The 16,907-nt window shown below is 37.8% G+C and overlaps 2 protein-coding genes across 2 annotated transcripts; one reads left to right on the forward strand and one right to left on the reverse strand.

Moving 5' to 3' along the window:
• Nucleotides 1-714: 714 nt before the first annotated feature.
• LOC128470517 (olfactory receptor 1019-like) lies at nt 715-1,632 on the reverse strand. Its single transcript, XM_053452409.1, has one exon. It carries the CDS (start codon nt 1,630-1,632, stop codon nt 715-717), a length of 918 nt encoding a protein of 305 aa, XP_053308384.1.
• Nucleotides 1,633-4,265: 2,633 nt separating this feature from the next.
• Nucleotides 4,266-15,270, forward strand: LOC128470518 (uncharacterized). The gene is made up of 14 exons (XM_053452410.1): nt 4,266-4,369; nt 5,462-5,631; nt 6,358-6,489; nt 7,047-7,103; nt 7,703-7,873; nt 8,669-8,788; nt 9,624-9,680; nt 11,457-11,641; nt 12,392-12,566; nt 12,668-12,790; nt 13,302-13,358; nt 13,474-13,647; nt 13,847-13,966; nt 14,853-15,270. The coding sequence occupies exons 2-14, from the start codon at nt 5,473-5,475 to the stop codon at nt 14,946-14,948; spliced, it is 1,626 nt and encodes a 541-aa protein (XP_053308385.1). The 5' UTR covers nt 4,266-4,369; nt 5,462-5,472; the 3' UTR covers nt 14,949-15,270.
• Nucleotides 15,271-16,907: the final 1,637 nt, after the last annotated feature.

Raw genomic sequence — 16,907 nt, forward strand, 5'->3', positions numbered from 1 at the left:
GAATGTTCCAGTGAACGGATCAAAGCATGTGCAAAATCCCAATATTTCATCCATTTATTGGTAATTCATAATAATAAGAATACATTTTTATGGAGAAAACTGCATTTTTTACTTCAACAGCACTACAAAATATTGTATGAAAAAATAAATCGGCCAACATATGTCAACCCCACCATGACAACATAGCGGAAACACAGGTTACCAACTTTTCAGCCCCAAATAAAATAACTTTTTCCAACCTCTAAATAGATGATCATTGTAATTTATTTACCTTTTTCTGTACAGAGTAAAAAATAATAATAACATAAATATCCAAATAATCTATCGGGAAATCTATAAAATAAGTCCAATAATTTACTTATTCTTTTATAATGGTTTTGTGGAGACACAGCGAAATCATACTATAGTAAAATACATAAACAAGTCCTTTTTTACTGTTTGAAATAATCGCTAAAGAATACATGACATATTTTCACATTTTTACACTGATATTTATCAAATACTTGATCCAAAACCCCCAAAAATGGAGAAGAAGGCCTATGGATGACAGAAGACACATAGACGTCGGCGCCCTGTGTGGAATTCCATAATAATAATTTTCTTTTTAAACTTAGGCCCCCCTTATTATTATAATTATTATTATTATCGGGTATTATTACCCAATAAATCTTTCTGATGAATAAGAATGATGGCTTACGCACTTCTCTGTTTACCCTAAATATTACAGTTCGCTAATTTTTTAACAGCGATTTTAACGTCTTGGTTTCTTACGCTGTATATGAATGGGTTTAGCAGAGGCGCGATGATTGTGTACATGACGGCCACCGTCCTGTCTTTGCTCATTGAGTAGCTCGACTTCGGTTGGAAATACATCATCGACCCGGAGCCGTAGAAAATGGTGACCACCATAAAGTGGGAAGTGCAGGTCGAGAAAGATTTCTTCCTCCCGGAATTCGATTGGATTTTTAGAATTGCGCAGATGATTTGAGTGTAAGAAATCATTGTTAGTATGAATGAACCAAAAACAATGGAACCGCCAATGACGAGGGCGATCTCATTGACCCAGGTCTCGGCACACGCCAGTTTTAACAATGGCGGAATATCGCATAGGAAATGGTTGATTCTGCTGCGGCAAAACTGTAGTCGGAACGTCAGGGTGGTGTTTGCGAGTGAATTTAAAACACCAATGAGCCAAGAACCAGCTACAAGCTGGACGCAAACCTTTGTATTCATAATGGCGCTATATAAGAGCGGGTGGCATATGGCGTTGTATCGATCGTACGCCATGGCTGCCAGCATGTAGCTCTCCGCGGTACCCAAAAGCAAGAACCAATACATCTGCAGGGCGCATCCGTAGAAAGAGATCGTTTTAGGTTCCACGAGAAAGACGGACAGCATTTTTGGCGTTGTAGAAGACACGTAACATATTTCAAGGAATGAGAAGTTGGCTAGAAAAAAATACATAGGCGTTCGGAGGTTTGGGCTGAAAATATACAGAAAAACTATAGACGCGTTTAGAAACACGGTAGTGATATAGATGCATAAAAATATTAAAAATAGAAACATTTCATATTCCGCAACTTCTGTAAGCCCCACGATAATAAACTCCGTTACCGAGGTGTGATTTTCCATATGGTTTCTCTCTTTCTGTAGATTGGAAGAATAATAGCAATAATTCACTAAAGGGAACGGCTATGGAACACTTAGCACGTATGCTGAACTCAAATAAATAATTTTATTGTGCTAGAAAAATAACAAGATTTTTGAAAGTTGAGTTAAAATCTGCTATTAAAACTTTTTTTAGAAAATAAAAAAAAATAGGTTTTTTTTAAATTAAAATATATATATTTTTTTCAAATACCAGGTCTGATTTAAATTAGTTCTTTTACTTACATTAAAGCATAATATGTGCCGTATTAATTGTTGCCAAGTTTAATGTGTTTTGTTTTTTTTAACGTTCACTGGTACATACAAAATTTATCATAAGCACAGAATAAAAAATCGGAAAAAAATATATAATAAAAGATTTTACAGTAAATATTTTTTTTTAAAGATATTGCTACTGAACGCACACATTGAGCACAAAGAAAAAATAAATAGCAAATACAATATATAAAAAAAAACGTAATAGCGTTTCTGAGATATATACAGTAACTTACATTGTTCATTTAGCCGTTATTAAGGTGGAAATTCTATTGATTTTTACTCACATTCCAATATACACCAAATTTCCAATAATAAAAGGAAAACAATGTTATTCTACATTTATTTTGAAGGATACCGGCTAGCACTGAAACATAATTTAAAGACGAGCAGAAAATCAAAGAAAATGATTTTCTATAGGAATTGTATTTCCTTAAATATAATTAGTATCGTGGCGCAATCTCTGTTTTTCCTCCCAAATTTGAATCCCCGGTGATGCCCAATATCTTCTGTAAAATATATGATTTTTCAGCAGAAATCAGGTCTCTGTGCCTGCTGCGTGGGAAGGAGCTCTAATGGACGTCCAACATGCTTAATATGAGTTAATATCGCTTTTTTCTGCCGATGGGAACTGATCTCTAAAGGGTTGTATTTTTTTCCAGTTATTTCAATCTGCGCTTCGTTAGTGCCTCAATAATTGCTTAGGACGTTATTACCGATTTATTTTTATTTTTAAGTAGACCTTGGGGTAAACATATACACTGGCTAATAACAAGGGATTTTGAGCAGAATAATGATTAATATAATAAATGATTTGGCCAGCCATTGGTTTAAGATTCTCTGCCCTGTCTGGTTTGGGGTCTCCAAGCCTCGCTGTTTGTGAGGGTCTACTTTTGTCAGGGTAACATAAGGTTCTGTTTAAGGCATTAAGCTTTCCTCGCTCAGTACCACTCATCTTAGTAAACTCGTTATTTCGTTATTTATTTTGATATTATTGTTGGATAAACATAGATCTTTATGATGTTCCTTGGCCCCCCGTGTTCTGTTCTTTTCAGTTATGTCTCGGCTGTCTTGTGTTGACATGTCACCTTGCTCAGGCTAAAAAGAGCAGCACGTTAAGCCAATGGTGAGTTCAAGCCTAGGCCGTCTAGTGGTGGCGTTATGGAGAACTGTGCCTAGGTAGTCTCTGCTCCACGATGCAAGGGAGCCACAGAGCGATCACGGGGTGACTACGTGGAGACATCACATCTTATGAAGTTACGTAACGTTCTAGACTCAGGGCTTCCTCAAGACCGGACCCAGGCCAGGCCAGCCGGTCCACCTTGGACCAGCCCTCTAATGGAGGCAGGAACACAGTAAGGTCACATTACGCAATGTTACGTGACCCCTACAGTGAAAGTGCGGCTGCTGCTAAAAGAAGCCTCCAGGAAGGGAGGTGAATGAATGAGTATGTATGTTAGTGTATGTGTCTGTGTCAGCACAAGTGTGTATGTATAAGGAGAACTGTCAGCTTAAGTGGTGTGTTTTAGCATTAGTGTGTATGTTTTGGCATGAGTTTGTATGTATAATTATGTTTGCTATCATGAGCGTGAGTGTGTATGTGTAAATGGTTAGGAATGAATGTGTATGTCTGTTAAAGGAGTGTGTTTGTGCAAGTGTGTGTGTTAGCATGAGTGTGTGTTGGTCTGTGTGTGGCATAACAATATGTGTATAAGTATGTGTAAGTGCGAGTATGTGTGTGTGTGCACATATGTGTGCCATATGTGGTACAATATGGGATGATAATGGTAGGGGATTGAAATGATTGAATGAAATAATGATTGTGGTGAGGGATATGATGAATGAATTATAATGTGGGTGGGTATGATGATGGTCATGGGCAGCTCTCCACATACACCGGCAAACCAGCAACTGCACAAAAGAGCCCCCCACAATTTTAAAAATTAAACTATTGGGGAGCAACTCCCAGCACACCAATCTTGTTTACAAACAGCGATGCGCGTCATTCATATTTAACCCCGTAAGTGTCATAATAAATGAAAATACCAGGCATATGAGGTGTTTTCAAAAACAGGACAAATACCTAAATACATTTCTAGAGGTTTTTTCTTCCATTTGCACTGGTTATATATATATATATATTATAGTGAAAATTTAGCCTTTTTTCCCCTAATTTTCCCCACATTTTTAGATATTTTTCATACTAAATGCTGATTTATAGTTTCGGTAAATTAATTGTGATGGCGACACTTCCTCTTTAAGGATGCTGAGCTCGGTACTGTACAGACCTCTGGCATGAATACAGTTAAAAATATTACTTCTCCTCCCCGTTAGAGACGTCGGCGTGGGTTTGGTCTTATTTTTTGTAAACAAGTTCCTAGCTGCCAGGCGAAAACCTTCTCACGTTGTAACCGTTCTCGCCGACCAGGACGTCAAGAAAACAAAGGTATTTATTAACAAAAGTTTAACCCACCCATGGCCAGCCCATCGAGAAACACAAATCCAAGTCTTCGCCCATCAATACAAAATGTCAAGAATGAGCTCTTCTTCAGGCGTTGTGAAATCAATGCCTCGCAGGAGATATTTGATAATTAAGTACAGAATGGGGGGGGCGCTGGCTTTGTTTTGAGCTTCAGCATTTAAAGGGTTAGAATACGTTCATGTAACAATTATCTTTTGGATACATTACAATAGTTTCTTCATGAAATCAGTTCCCCATGTTTACAGAGGAGGAAGTTGACATCGATGCCAAGTATCTTTCTGAAGAAGCATTCTCTATAGGGAATTAACCCTTTGTTCAAGGCTCCCAAGAGCCACACAGCTGTTGCAAATATTTTGCTACATGGATATGGTAACATAGAATTATATATTGGTTTGCTCAGGAGAGGTAGGGCCTTCTTTTAAAATCATAGACATTTTGCTCAATTTTTAACCCCTGTAAATGCATTGTTTTCAATGGGCTTGGGGACCGCCCATTGTCCTTAAAGGGTTAATACTATTGGCTTAAGGTGTTTGATGATTTTTTTATTATTATTATTTCTACCTTTACTGGTATGATTAAGGGGTATTGGGGCACCTTTTAAAAAATATATATTATTTTTTTATTTATAAGTTCCCCTTTTTAGTTATTTATGTAGTTAGTTTGTGCACTGCTTTTTTTCCCATTTCTTTGGAAGGGGGAGACCTCTCATCGTCCTGATCTGTCTGTGCTGATCACACTGTGATCAGCAAGCAGAGCTACATAGCCCAGCATTGCTGATTGCAATACATGCGATCATCCAGCAGGGGAAGCAATCGGAAATCCCAGCCTGATCTCTCTTGTAATGCCAGGGAGATGTCCATGCTGCTGCAACAAAGTCACTACGGACCAGTACATCCTAATGGCTCTCTTGGCACAGCTAATGGTAGACATTATACTTTGCTCAGTATTCTGTGCATTATGGGGGACCCTTTCAATGTATATGTTTGTGTTGATCCTGTATATGATTTAGCTTTAAGGGAGTAGAATGTATCACATGAGCGTTCACATTTTCAATAGGCGACCTAAGCATGTCCTCGTCTACGTCAGACGCCGGGGGCTTTGTGGTCATTTCAAAAATAAATCCAAACAGTAATACACAAGATGCACAAGCTCAAGCTGGTAACCCATCAACCACAACACCAAAGCCAGTCGTCAAGTTTTTAAAAGGAGAACCTGAAGCTCTTGGGGTAAGTACCAGATTCACAATATCTATATATTATATTATATATATAGATACTTGTCTAGTGATACACTGTGGGTGAAAAGAATAATTAAGATAGTCCGCCATGTGGTGCAAGGCATGATATTTTGGCCTGGATGACCCACTAAGTGACCAAAAGTGTGTGGACTAATTATTGAGTTTTGCCCTGCTAGATCTGCCCCGGTCCTCTGTGCTGACCCGGGAAGCGTTAGACCACATACAGTGTTCACGGTTCACACAGGGCCCTGACCTTAACCCCATTGAGCAACTTTGGGATGAACTGGAACGGAGATTGTGGGCATCAGTGCCGGACCTCCCAAATACTCTACTGGGTGAATGCCCAAAAACCACAGAACCACCCCAAAATCTTGTTGAAAGTGTAGAAGCTATAAAAACTGCAAAGGAGGGAGGGGGACACCGCCATATTAACCTGGTTTTGGAATGGGATGCTCAACAGGCTTAAGCGTGATGATCATGAGTCCACATACTTTTGGTTACATTTTATCGGGTGTGAATTTTCTATGTTGTTTTTGTAACCTTTTTGTTACATGGATGAGTAACCCGAATTGTGACTATGTAGGGGGCTGGCATTATTTTGGTGTGTAAATGTTTGAATGTATTCTTTGATATCACATGGGCTTTTAATGCCCACCACAGCCACTGTTTGTGGAGTATACTATATAGATGCATATGGATGATACTTTGTTTCCAGGTGACCTCCATATTTACCGGAATCCTTCACATTGCCATCGGCATCGCCTTTGCTATCGGCTGTCTGAACTTTTGCAACTACTTTCAGTCTTTTATTGTCACTTCCGGCGTACCCTTTTGGACTGGAATAATGGTAAGAAAGTCAATTCATTTACTCTTATTAAACCTTTTCTTGGTTTTACGTCACATCACTAAATCGTGAAAGGATTTAGAAGTTGGATAGGTTTAGAGACCAGACAAAGAGCATATGGAAGACGCTGACTCTTATTGTCATACCAAGTCCTATGACCCCAAGACGCCACTGACTATTTAAACACTTTAGGATCACAGAAACACTTTACAGTATATTCTACATGTATCATTTTTACAGTCATACCCAGTGAATACCATTCAAAAAACACCTATCAAAGACATAAATATTGGGGATTCCGTAACACTTTATGGCCATATATTGCTTCGCCCGCCACTACGTCAAAGCACCCCAAGTTCGGAGAGTCCTATCTTATTTTTCTTGGCTATATTGCTTATCAAGGAGCTGAATCAGTGGGACTGCACCTTAACCCACGGAGACTCTCAATTTAAACTCTTCTCTGCATAAAATATATCTAACGTAAACCTCAAAAATTGGTATTTAGGACAGTAAGAATGTTATAGGGTTATGTGAAACTAAAATAATATTTCCGTTAACAGTATATCATTTCTGGATCACTATCAGTCGCTGCTGCAAATAAACCTACACCGGGGAAGGTAAGATATATTTGCTGTCTTTATTATGGCATGCTAACCATTTACTGGCTTAGGATAATAGGGTTTAGAGTGCACAGAAGCAATCAACAGAACGTGCGACCCTCATTGTGTGACGTCTCGCATGCCCTCACCTGAAACTTCGCAAGAAAGAGAGAGCAAAAAAAAAAAAAGTTAAAATATTTTTATATATTTTTTTAAAAAGGACCCCTGCTATGTGCAGTGGAAAATGGGTAATAAAATAATTTCCTCCCGGGTTTCTAATGGGATGGGTGTGAAAAAATATATATAATTAACCCCTTAATGACAAAGCCTGTACATGTACAGGCTCAAAATGCATTGTTTTCAATGGGTTTGTGGACCGCCCATTGTCCTTAAGGGGGTAAGCAGGGGCAGACTTGCAATGACTAAGCGGCCCTTGCAGTCGGCCATCAGCCCACCAGGCATTTGCCCCGTGTGCCAGAGGACCAGTACAGGCTTGAATAGAAACAATAGAACGAAAAAGGAAATAATCCGTATTAATGTACCGGCATAATACTAGGAAATTCCGGAATCCCTTCGGATGCGATACAGTAACTTCACAATACCCTGCTTTATTTCAGGTGATATCAAGTTTGGTTCTGCACATAATCACTACATTTGTAAGCGCTGTCGGGATCATAATGTATTCAATCTTCATCGCTTCTGTGAAAACTTTTAGTATATACAGTAGGGGTTTATACTGTGCATTTCATGAAACATCTGGTACGTGCGAGGGGTCCTTCAATCCAATGGTAAGCTTTATTTTTGTTACAGAAACCAATAGAATTGAACGGAAACATAGCAGATAAGCCCCATTCGGCCCGTCTAGTCAGCCTGTTTTTCCTGCTGCAAAGAATCAGTCCTTGTTCTTCACGTCTTAGATTCAGGAGCCGTATGTGTATCCCATTAGCATGTTTCAATTCTCTTGCTGTATTAGCCTCTACCACTTCTGCTGGGAGGCTGCTCCATTTATCTACCACCCTCTCAAAACATGCTTACAATCCATCTAAACCTCTGACCCTCTACTTTCACGTTATGATTTCCCCTCTTTTGAACTAAAAACGTATTTCCCCCAAGCTCTACATATTAGATACGGAAAAATCTGTCTTCAATTCATTAATTAATTAGAATAATAATCGCATTATCTTACTACAAATGGAAAATTGCATATTTTATAAAAAATAATACTTAAAAATGAAGAAAATCCCTTCACTCCCCCCCCTCTATTTTTTATACTTTCATTTTAACGGTTAAGTAAATGTCTCCCTTTGTGTCTACAGACCATGGAGTTGGACCACCTTCTCCTAAATGGTATTTTTGGGTTAGTGTCACTTAAATTAAACATTTTAGTGTTAATTCTAGCAGATGAAATGTTGAATCATTACATACACACCATAAGTTATGTTTGCATGTGGTTTCAATTCTAAAAAAAAAATGATAATTACATTAAATTAAATAATCGGAAAATAAATCAGCGCATGTTCATTAATTTAACAACTTTTGGGGGTGTTTCTTTTTATTTTGTAATTTGTATTTTTTTATTGTAGGTGGTATTGGCAGGTATGGTTTCCTTGCTTCTAATATTTACCGTACTGAACTTCTGTATCATGATTTCCACATTTGTGTTTGGATGCAAAACCGTGTGCCGAACGTCTTTTAGTGAAACGGTGGGTTTACAGTTTTTGGGGGGGGGTTTTACTAAATATTATTATTATTCATGCTTATTATTCGAATTTTATTATTTATTTTTAATAATTAATCAAGTAAATAATTTTACCATTAATTATTATACCATGTCTAAAAAACAAAAAAATCCCAAGTAAAATACTTAATATCCCTAATATGTGCTTAATATCAATCAATGGTAACTTGCATTAAAATGAGAGTAAAGCACCAGACATATTTTTTTTTAGTTTAATATTAGAAATTGTCAAATGTTGCCTTCTATTTACTTAACAATTATTATATTATTTATCTCTTATCCCAATTATTTTAAATGCGTCGGTTAATTAATCAGATAAATTGTATGAATGTGGAGGAGAATATCCTGAAATCTGTAATAGAATAGAAGCAAACACTCCATATTACATTTAAAGGGACACTCCGGCCGTCATATGCACTTTAATGTATAGGATGACTGCATGGACCCCTAAAATGTTCATGGTGCCCCCCCTTGTAAATGCATGGGGGGGCTCTGCCCATCCCCCAGCTTTATTGCATGTTTGACCAGACACGTCACCCAGCATGTAATATGTTCAGATTCCTATGTGCTTGGAAAGATCCTCTACCGATTTCAATGGAAGTGCTTTCCTGACGCTGATTGGCTGCTTCAAGCAGCCAATAGGGGCAAGACTCGTCATACCGCGGAGGACGGCGTCAGAGTACTTTTATACGTATTCTTCTCAGCGAGGGTCTGTTTGCAAGAAACAAAATCTGAAATAATTACAATGTTACACGCGGCTCTGATTTTAAGCCTAACGATACATTGTCATTCCTTTCCAGACCGTGATTATATATCAAACAACAAACGTGAACACCGGGGACCCCCAACAAGAAATGAATTAAATACAATGGAACCCGCCAGGCGCATATTAAAAAATATAAATTGGAGACCTTAGATAAAAATGTATTATTTTATATAAACACTTCTGAAATAGGATAGAAATAGTTAACAAATAACACCATTTTGAATCTCATTTATAACCGTATATCATTCCTGTTTTACAATAAAGGGGTTTTTAGGACTCGTGAATTTTATATAATATTATAATATTGTGAAGATTTGTAACCTGCTGGTATTAAGCGCTTAATGTGCGACACATCGACCTCTGTATAAAACATCCACGGGAGCCACGCTGGAAAAGTGAAATATGGAGACTGACCATCTGGTACACTGGCCAATGCTGGATGGGTCGGTGGCCGAAAGACAGATTGGGTGCTGTATATGTCCAACCACACGGCTATTTTGGCCCTGCTTTCTTCCCAGCACTCCCTGTTACTTTTCGCATGAAGTGGGGTAACAGAATGGGGTAATAAATTCATATGAAAAGTAGATTTGTGCATTTGGATTCGTACAGATGTCTGAAAATGAGAGGGACCCCAACGCAGCAAACAGAAATGGAGCATGGCCTGAATTTTCATTTTTCTTTCTCTCTTACTCACTCTTACCTGTTCTCTCACACTCTTTTTCACGCTCCTTTTTTGAGGACACCACTGAGACAACAACGTCACCCCCCGGTAATAGGGGAGTTGTACAGTCGCATGAGCTCTGGGGGTGAATAGCAGTCTCTTCTTCAGCAGTAAGACTTTGTCCCTCTGCATCGTATTTCTGGGTAAATGTTTGAGAACTACAGTTTTTCATGAATTCTCTAAAGAGTTAAGTCTTTCCCGGAACCCAAATGAACAAAAGAGGACATTTTGTGAGATCTTTGCCCTTGGTAGGACACGGAGGGCCGTACTTTGTGGGGTTAGAGGGACATCTGCTGGATCGATCGGCGCTCTTCACATGCTTAGGTTAGTTGGATTTAGTTAATTCCCTCTGAAACATTCTGAATGTAGTTATAAAGTATCTTATTAATGAGTGTCGCATAATATACAGCGATGAAGGCAGTGAGATACAGCAGGGAAGGGACAAGCGCTCAGCTGGGTCATACTCTACCATACACATCACCCTCAGCCACACACACCACTCTCAGCCACATAACTCTACCATACACATCACCCTCAGCCACACACACCACTCTCAGCCACATAAACGACACTACCATACACATTACTCTCAGCTACAGAAACCACACTCTACCATACACATAACCCTCAACCACACCTACCACCCCCAGCCACATAACTCTACCATACACATCACCCTCAGCCACACACACCACTCTCAGCCACATAAACAACACTACCATACACATCACTTTCAACCACACACGTCACTCTCAGCCCCACAGATCACACTCAACCACATAGACGCTACACTCAGCAACACACATCACACTCCAACACACCTGCACACACCATACTCAGCCACACACACCATACTCAGCCAAACAGAACACATTCTGCCACACATACCACCAACAGACACACATTACATTTAAAAGCTTTATAAAAATATAGCTTAATACATTTATTGTTAAAAGCAAAAAGTCAATAATCCTTGTATTCTCATTTTTCTTCATACTGTTCCAATGCTGCCCGTAAGAACCAAATATCTTTAAAAATAAAAAATAAGCAAATATTGAAATTCAAGTGTAAAACTTGACCATAAATCTGTGTTTTCATTTTTTTCCCATTCATTTTTATATTTATTTTACTTGATCCCTGTGCGTTTCACGCCGCCCCCCCCAATCAAAGATGACAACGGACGGCTTCCTTTTCTGTAAACAACTTCATGATTTCAGAAAGACAATAGAGAAGATAACTCATTATAAAGCATTCAGCAGATCACAGAGGAAACCGAATAACGGGTTATTGAAAGACTGGTGGAAAAGAAAAGAAAAAAGGGGGAAAAAAAGGTTGGTTACGGGAAACAAAAAATATATATTTTGCAAATATTTGATCTAATTCATCTCAGTTTTATAAACTTATAACTTGTATTTCCAGCTGTGTATGGGAAGTGCTACATAGACTCATTTCTAATATTCGAGTTATTAAGGTGGAATAAAATAGTAACTTATTATTTAACTGGATTCTTACTTAATCTTTACCGGCAAGGAGAGAAGACAGAGAGGGGATGTGAAACATTTAAAAAGGATCTAACAAAGTACAAGTTTATTTCAGAGGAGGAGAAATGATAGAACAAGAAGTCAGAATCTAAAACTTGAGGGTCAGAGGCTTAGATACAATGTAAGGAAGATTTACTTTACTATACGGAGAGGGTGGTAGATATGTGGAAAAGCCCCCCAGTAGAAGTGGCAGAGGCTAATACAGTGAGGGAATTTAAACATGCATGGGATAGTCATAAAGACGAGACCAACGACTGATAAGGATTGATTCTCTACACCCCCGCCTGAAGACCAAGTCTTTGGTGGTCCGGAGTAGAGAGTTGAGACCTGTGCTTTCTTTGTCGAGGATAGAGAGCACTATGATGTCAGCAAGCACAAGGAGCAGAAGATGAATCTCAATACTCAGTGAGGGACCACCTAAGAGTGACCACAACCCTTAAGGGAAGATTCTTGACCTAAGATGGTCTGCTGTACAGAAAGCCTACTACCAGCTGGGAGAAACCATTAACGACGGACTCTTTTTAATCTCACTTTGAACAGGTGGGAAAGGATGTCCTCGAGCAAGTGTGACGACAGTGCTTCTGTGGTTATTTCTCACTTAAATCCACCAAGTACCCCTTCCGATGGAGCCAGTGCCGCAGGGGGTGGTAAAGCACCAGTCACTAGGGTTGATCCTCTCAAAGTGTTCTACAAAGGAGAACCTGAGGCTCTTGGGGTAAGTAGCTTTATGACCGCCTTGCACAACATTAAGAAGGAAACAAGAGTTGGAATTTTGTTAGCAGCAAGAAAAGTTTGAATATCTCTTGTATTCCACAGGTCGTTCAGATATTTATCGGGATCTATCATTTCTTAACCGGGATTATTATTAGTATGGTTGAACCTAGGAGCTCGTATCATGTCCTGATTCACACCGGTTTACCTTTTTGGGCTGGAATTATGGTAAGAATACCCCTCTTCTAAAACAGACTTACTGACAAAACCTGGTTGGCCATTTTCTTATTTAATCCACCAAAAGGAATCGCCAGAGCGGAGAGGATGAAAATCATATACAAAATACGAGGTATATTCTGGCACTTTAGGGAAAGCGGGGCTATTGGCTGCTTGAATCGGCCAATCGGTGATAGGAAGGTGCTTCCATTGAAATAATGAGATGACTTTTCATGCATGCGGTTCTGAACATGCGCATTGGGGGTCCACACCGGGGTTCCCCGAGCCAGCGATGGAGTTGACTGAAGGAGAGTATATCACATGCAGGGCATTTAGCTGGGCGGGGTGGAAAAGGGGCAAATGCATAGGATTCTGCAGACATGAACATTTAAATGGACCATTCACGTCCATGTGATGTCTACAGATGCAGATCCGGACCAAGCTTCACAGGTTATTCACTAAACTTTGGGGATAACACACCTTGCAGATATTTATTAATATTTCCTTTTCATTTCCTACACAGTACATTATTTCTGGATCACTCTCGGTAGCTGCATCAAACAAAGCAAAACTTGGAATGGTGAGGAACATAAGAAGAAGAAACTAAACACAAGAATTCTAAATTTTGGGGGAACGCCACACAATATTTAAGATCTTCAAGCTCCTAATATATAGCTTTTGTTTCTTTATTTCAGCTGAGATCCAGCCTTGTGATGAACACAATCAGCGCAGCAGCTGCCGCCGTATCAATTATTATATTGGTCATCAGTTTCTTAATTATTTTCTCTTTTGGTAGCTTTCATTACAAGCGATACTATTGCTCGTATTACGGTGAAAGTCAGAAATGCGAAGGACAGTTTGAGTCAGAGGTGAGAACGAATCATCGACGTAACAGAACGTGGGAGAAAAGGGGCATTAATGAAGTAAATCTGCTTTACGCAACTACGTGGCCGTCCGTACGATACGGATCGTTCCGTAGAGGGACTTTAATGGCAGTGGGGATAATATCACTACGTCAATCATTTTGCAGAAGACATTACTTAAAATATATTTTCTAAATACTTGCAGATTGTAAAGAAAGGATTGGTGCTGCTACTTGTAATCTTTACATTATTGGAGCTCTGCATCTCCATATCAGTATCAGTCTTCGGATGTAAAGCCGTATGCCGATCATCTTTCAGCGAGATGGTAGGTATGGACAAGTTAATAGAAAAAAACAAAAAAAAGCATTTTAGCAAAACTATGTGCTGCTGAGTGTAATATAGTTTGTGAGGGGAGATATCTTGTTACATTTAATGGAGAACCCAATCGTTACCACAACATAAAAGAAGGAGGGTCTATCCAGAGCCATTCGGAGGTCATCAAGCATTGTTTTCCAAGGTCACCCTTAAGTAATTTTATAGACCACAATAATACAAGACTTTGTAATGCAGATTACATTCGGATAATTTGATAAAATCATTCAGGCTTCATCGACACCGCTCGTGACCCAGAGAGCTTGATAAAGGTTGATTGATTACCTAGCGGCTCCAGCGTGGTGTCTTCTCTTGGGCTTGGCTTCCAAGCGCCACCTAAAAGTTTTGGTTGGATCTCAAGTTCTCTCCCGAGCTTTCGCATTTAAAATCAGAATGACTTCCCAATGGTTTAATGGATTGAATGCTTTCAATACTAAGTTTGGAACGGTCCAAAAACCCAACTTCCAACGTCACACGCACCTAAAACCAGGTGGTTTTCTAGAATGTTCAACATAGAACCAGCATCTACGCCGTTATTAAAGATGGTTCCGTATTCCGAACTTAATTGTAGATTTCCAATTGAAGGCATTTATAGTAAACACGAGAACAAACATAACGTACTTCAACAGAATAGAACACAAACCTCTTATCACTCCTGGCACTTGTCTGTCGGTAAGGATTCCCGGATACATCCAACATGTAACGCTCCCTTACCCTGCTGTTTCTAGACGCCGATGTAGAAAGCAAACACTTTATGGCTACTGTAACAGTAACTGGGCTATTGCGTTGGTTACAATATATCACACAGGGGTCCTGATGTCTTTCATACTTTATTGCAGACCGTAATAGTTTATCAAAATACCTCCTTGACCGCAGCCGACCCCTCCAAGGCTACGGCCGTCGCATCATCTTCCGAGGTATTGAAGACACAATGAAGGAACCTCCAAATAACTGCGGCCTGTAAAGATCTAAACGTTCTCTTCGCTCCGAAGAAACTGAATACTACATAGCAGTTGATTACAAAGAACTTTCCGCTTCCCTTTTTTCTTGGAAATGTGAGAAAAATTAACATGATCTGTTTTTATTTTGAATCAACAAATAGAAATATTGGATATATTATGTAAAACCTAAACTGATAAACATAGACAATTTGGTAAAAGTTTTAAAAAAGAACATTACTGTCATATTAACCAGAACACAAAATTATTGTTAATGGACTAATCCATAATGGCTTTGAAATAAAACATTTAATCACAATCTATTCACTAATGGGTAACTTTTTTTTTTTTTTTTTTAAACTTTACTGAGGATGGTAAATACGTGGAACAGCCTCCCAGCATTAGTGGTAGAAATTAATACAGTACATAGAGGAGACCAAGAACTGGTTTGAGTCTTTACTGCAAGACTGTGTCTGATCTGCCATCAGATTCTGTGTTTAGTGAATAAACCTTATATATAAAAAAAAAAAAATGTATAAAACATACTTTTCTTTTTTAATGCTGATTGGTAAACAAAGTACAAAAAAGTGCCTCTATACTCAATTAACCTAAAAAGCAAGCGTAGTTAGTAAACTGTAAAACAAAATGCAATATTTCCAAAATCAGTGGATTTTCTTTTTTTATTGGTTACAGATATATAAAATGTATAATGGTAGCCCCATCTATAAGGTTAAGTGCTTGAAACCGCATAAAAGTTTTGTTTTCCTCTTAAAACACATCTGACAATCACAAGATTTCATGCCAGAATAAAAAATAGCATTAACCACATCTTCGTTGTATACAACTTTAAATATATTCATCAACGTTGTAATGTTTAAAAGCAGTGACAACTTTACTCGTATGCCAGAATTGCAAACTGTCCTTATTTCAATATATTTTTTTTTTTTTAAAATCAATTGTCAAAAAAACAAACAAAAATTAAAATAAGATAAAACAGAAAAAAAAAATACAAAAAAAAAAACCTATGGAACCAACAGCAAACTTTAAGTACAAGAACAATTACGATTAAAATTCCCCAAAACATAACAGTTCCTAAAACGAAAGAATCACATAATACAGCTGACATCTCCAAACAAAATTTAAATAATTTTAAATATTTTATTTATTTTTTGCTCATTTTTTTTACTTTTTTTTTTTTTTTAAACTTACTACAAATGCTTTGTACAATGTGTGAACACTGAAGTCCCCGTTTGAGAAATGTAACAAAATGGGAATGGTAATAAATGCAATAAAGTGGCACATATCTAAAAAAAAATAAAAAATAAAAAAAAAAAAAAAAGTTTAAACTACTGTCTAGGAGGTAGATTACTTTTTAAACTGATAACAAGGGGATTGTAAATGTAATTATCCATAGCTAAGTGGAACGATATAGCTCTGAATGTAGGTGTAAAAACCAAAAAAAAAAAAACAACCCCCCCCAAAAATGAAAACCTGAAAAAATGAAATATTGTAAAATATTTAATAGGCCAAACTATTCATTTTCTAAGGTACTAAAATGAAGGTGTGCAATATTTAACATTATTTTAATAATAATTCACAACTATTTACGAAAGATTACTTTCCGACCTGTCTTATAAAATAATACATTTTTATTTTTTCGAAGAAATTTTTTTTTTTTTACATAGTTTTTAAACCATCAGCTCAGGATGAATATAAAATTGTGACAATGGGCTTAAAAAAAAAAAAAAAAAAAAAAAAAAAAAGTTTCCGAATTTGTTTTTTTTTTCTTTTCAGGATTCATAGAAAAAGTGTGTATTTAACTGATTTGGTACGTGACCAAAATATGTGTCAAATGCAGCAATAAAATTGCAAACCCTGAATTGCCAACATTAAAAAAAAAAAAAATTCTATATGGTACAAGGGAAATAATCCACAATCCCTGCTTAATTATTATAC

Source organism: Spea bombifrons, chromosome 12 (genome assembly GCF_027358695.1).
Source record: "Spea bombifrons isolate aSpeBom1 chromosome 12, aSpeBom1.2.pri, whole genome shotgun sequence".
Lineage (NCBI taxonomy): Eukaryota > Metazoa > Chordata > Amphibia > Anura > Pelobatidae > Spea > Spea bombifrons.

Bases quoted from the DNA above. Each gene is read 5' to 3' on its own strand.
- LOC128470517 (XM_053452409.1), bottom strand. From the start codon at position 1,632: ATGGAAAATCACACCTCGGTAACGGAGTTTATTATCGTGGGGCTTACA.
- LOC128470518 (XM_053452410.1), top strand. From the start codon at position 5,473: ATGTCCTCGTCTACGTCAGACGCCGGGGGCTTTGTGGTCATTTCAAAA. The intron at 7,104-7,702 runs GTAAGATATATT...GCTTTATTTCAG, and splicing joins ATAAACCTACACCGGGGAAG to GTGATATCAAGTTTGGTTCT. The intron at 13,967-14,852 runs GTAGGTATGGAC...ACTTTATTGCAG, and splicing joins GATCATCTTTCAGCGAGATG to ACCGTAATAGTTTATCAAAA.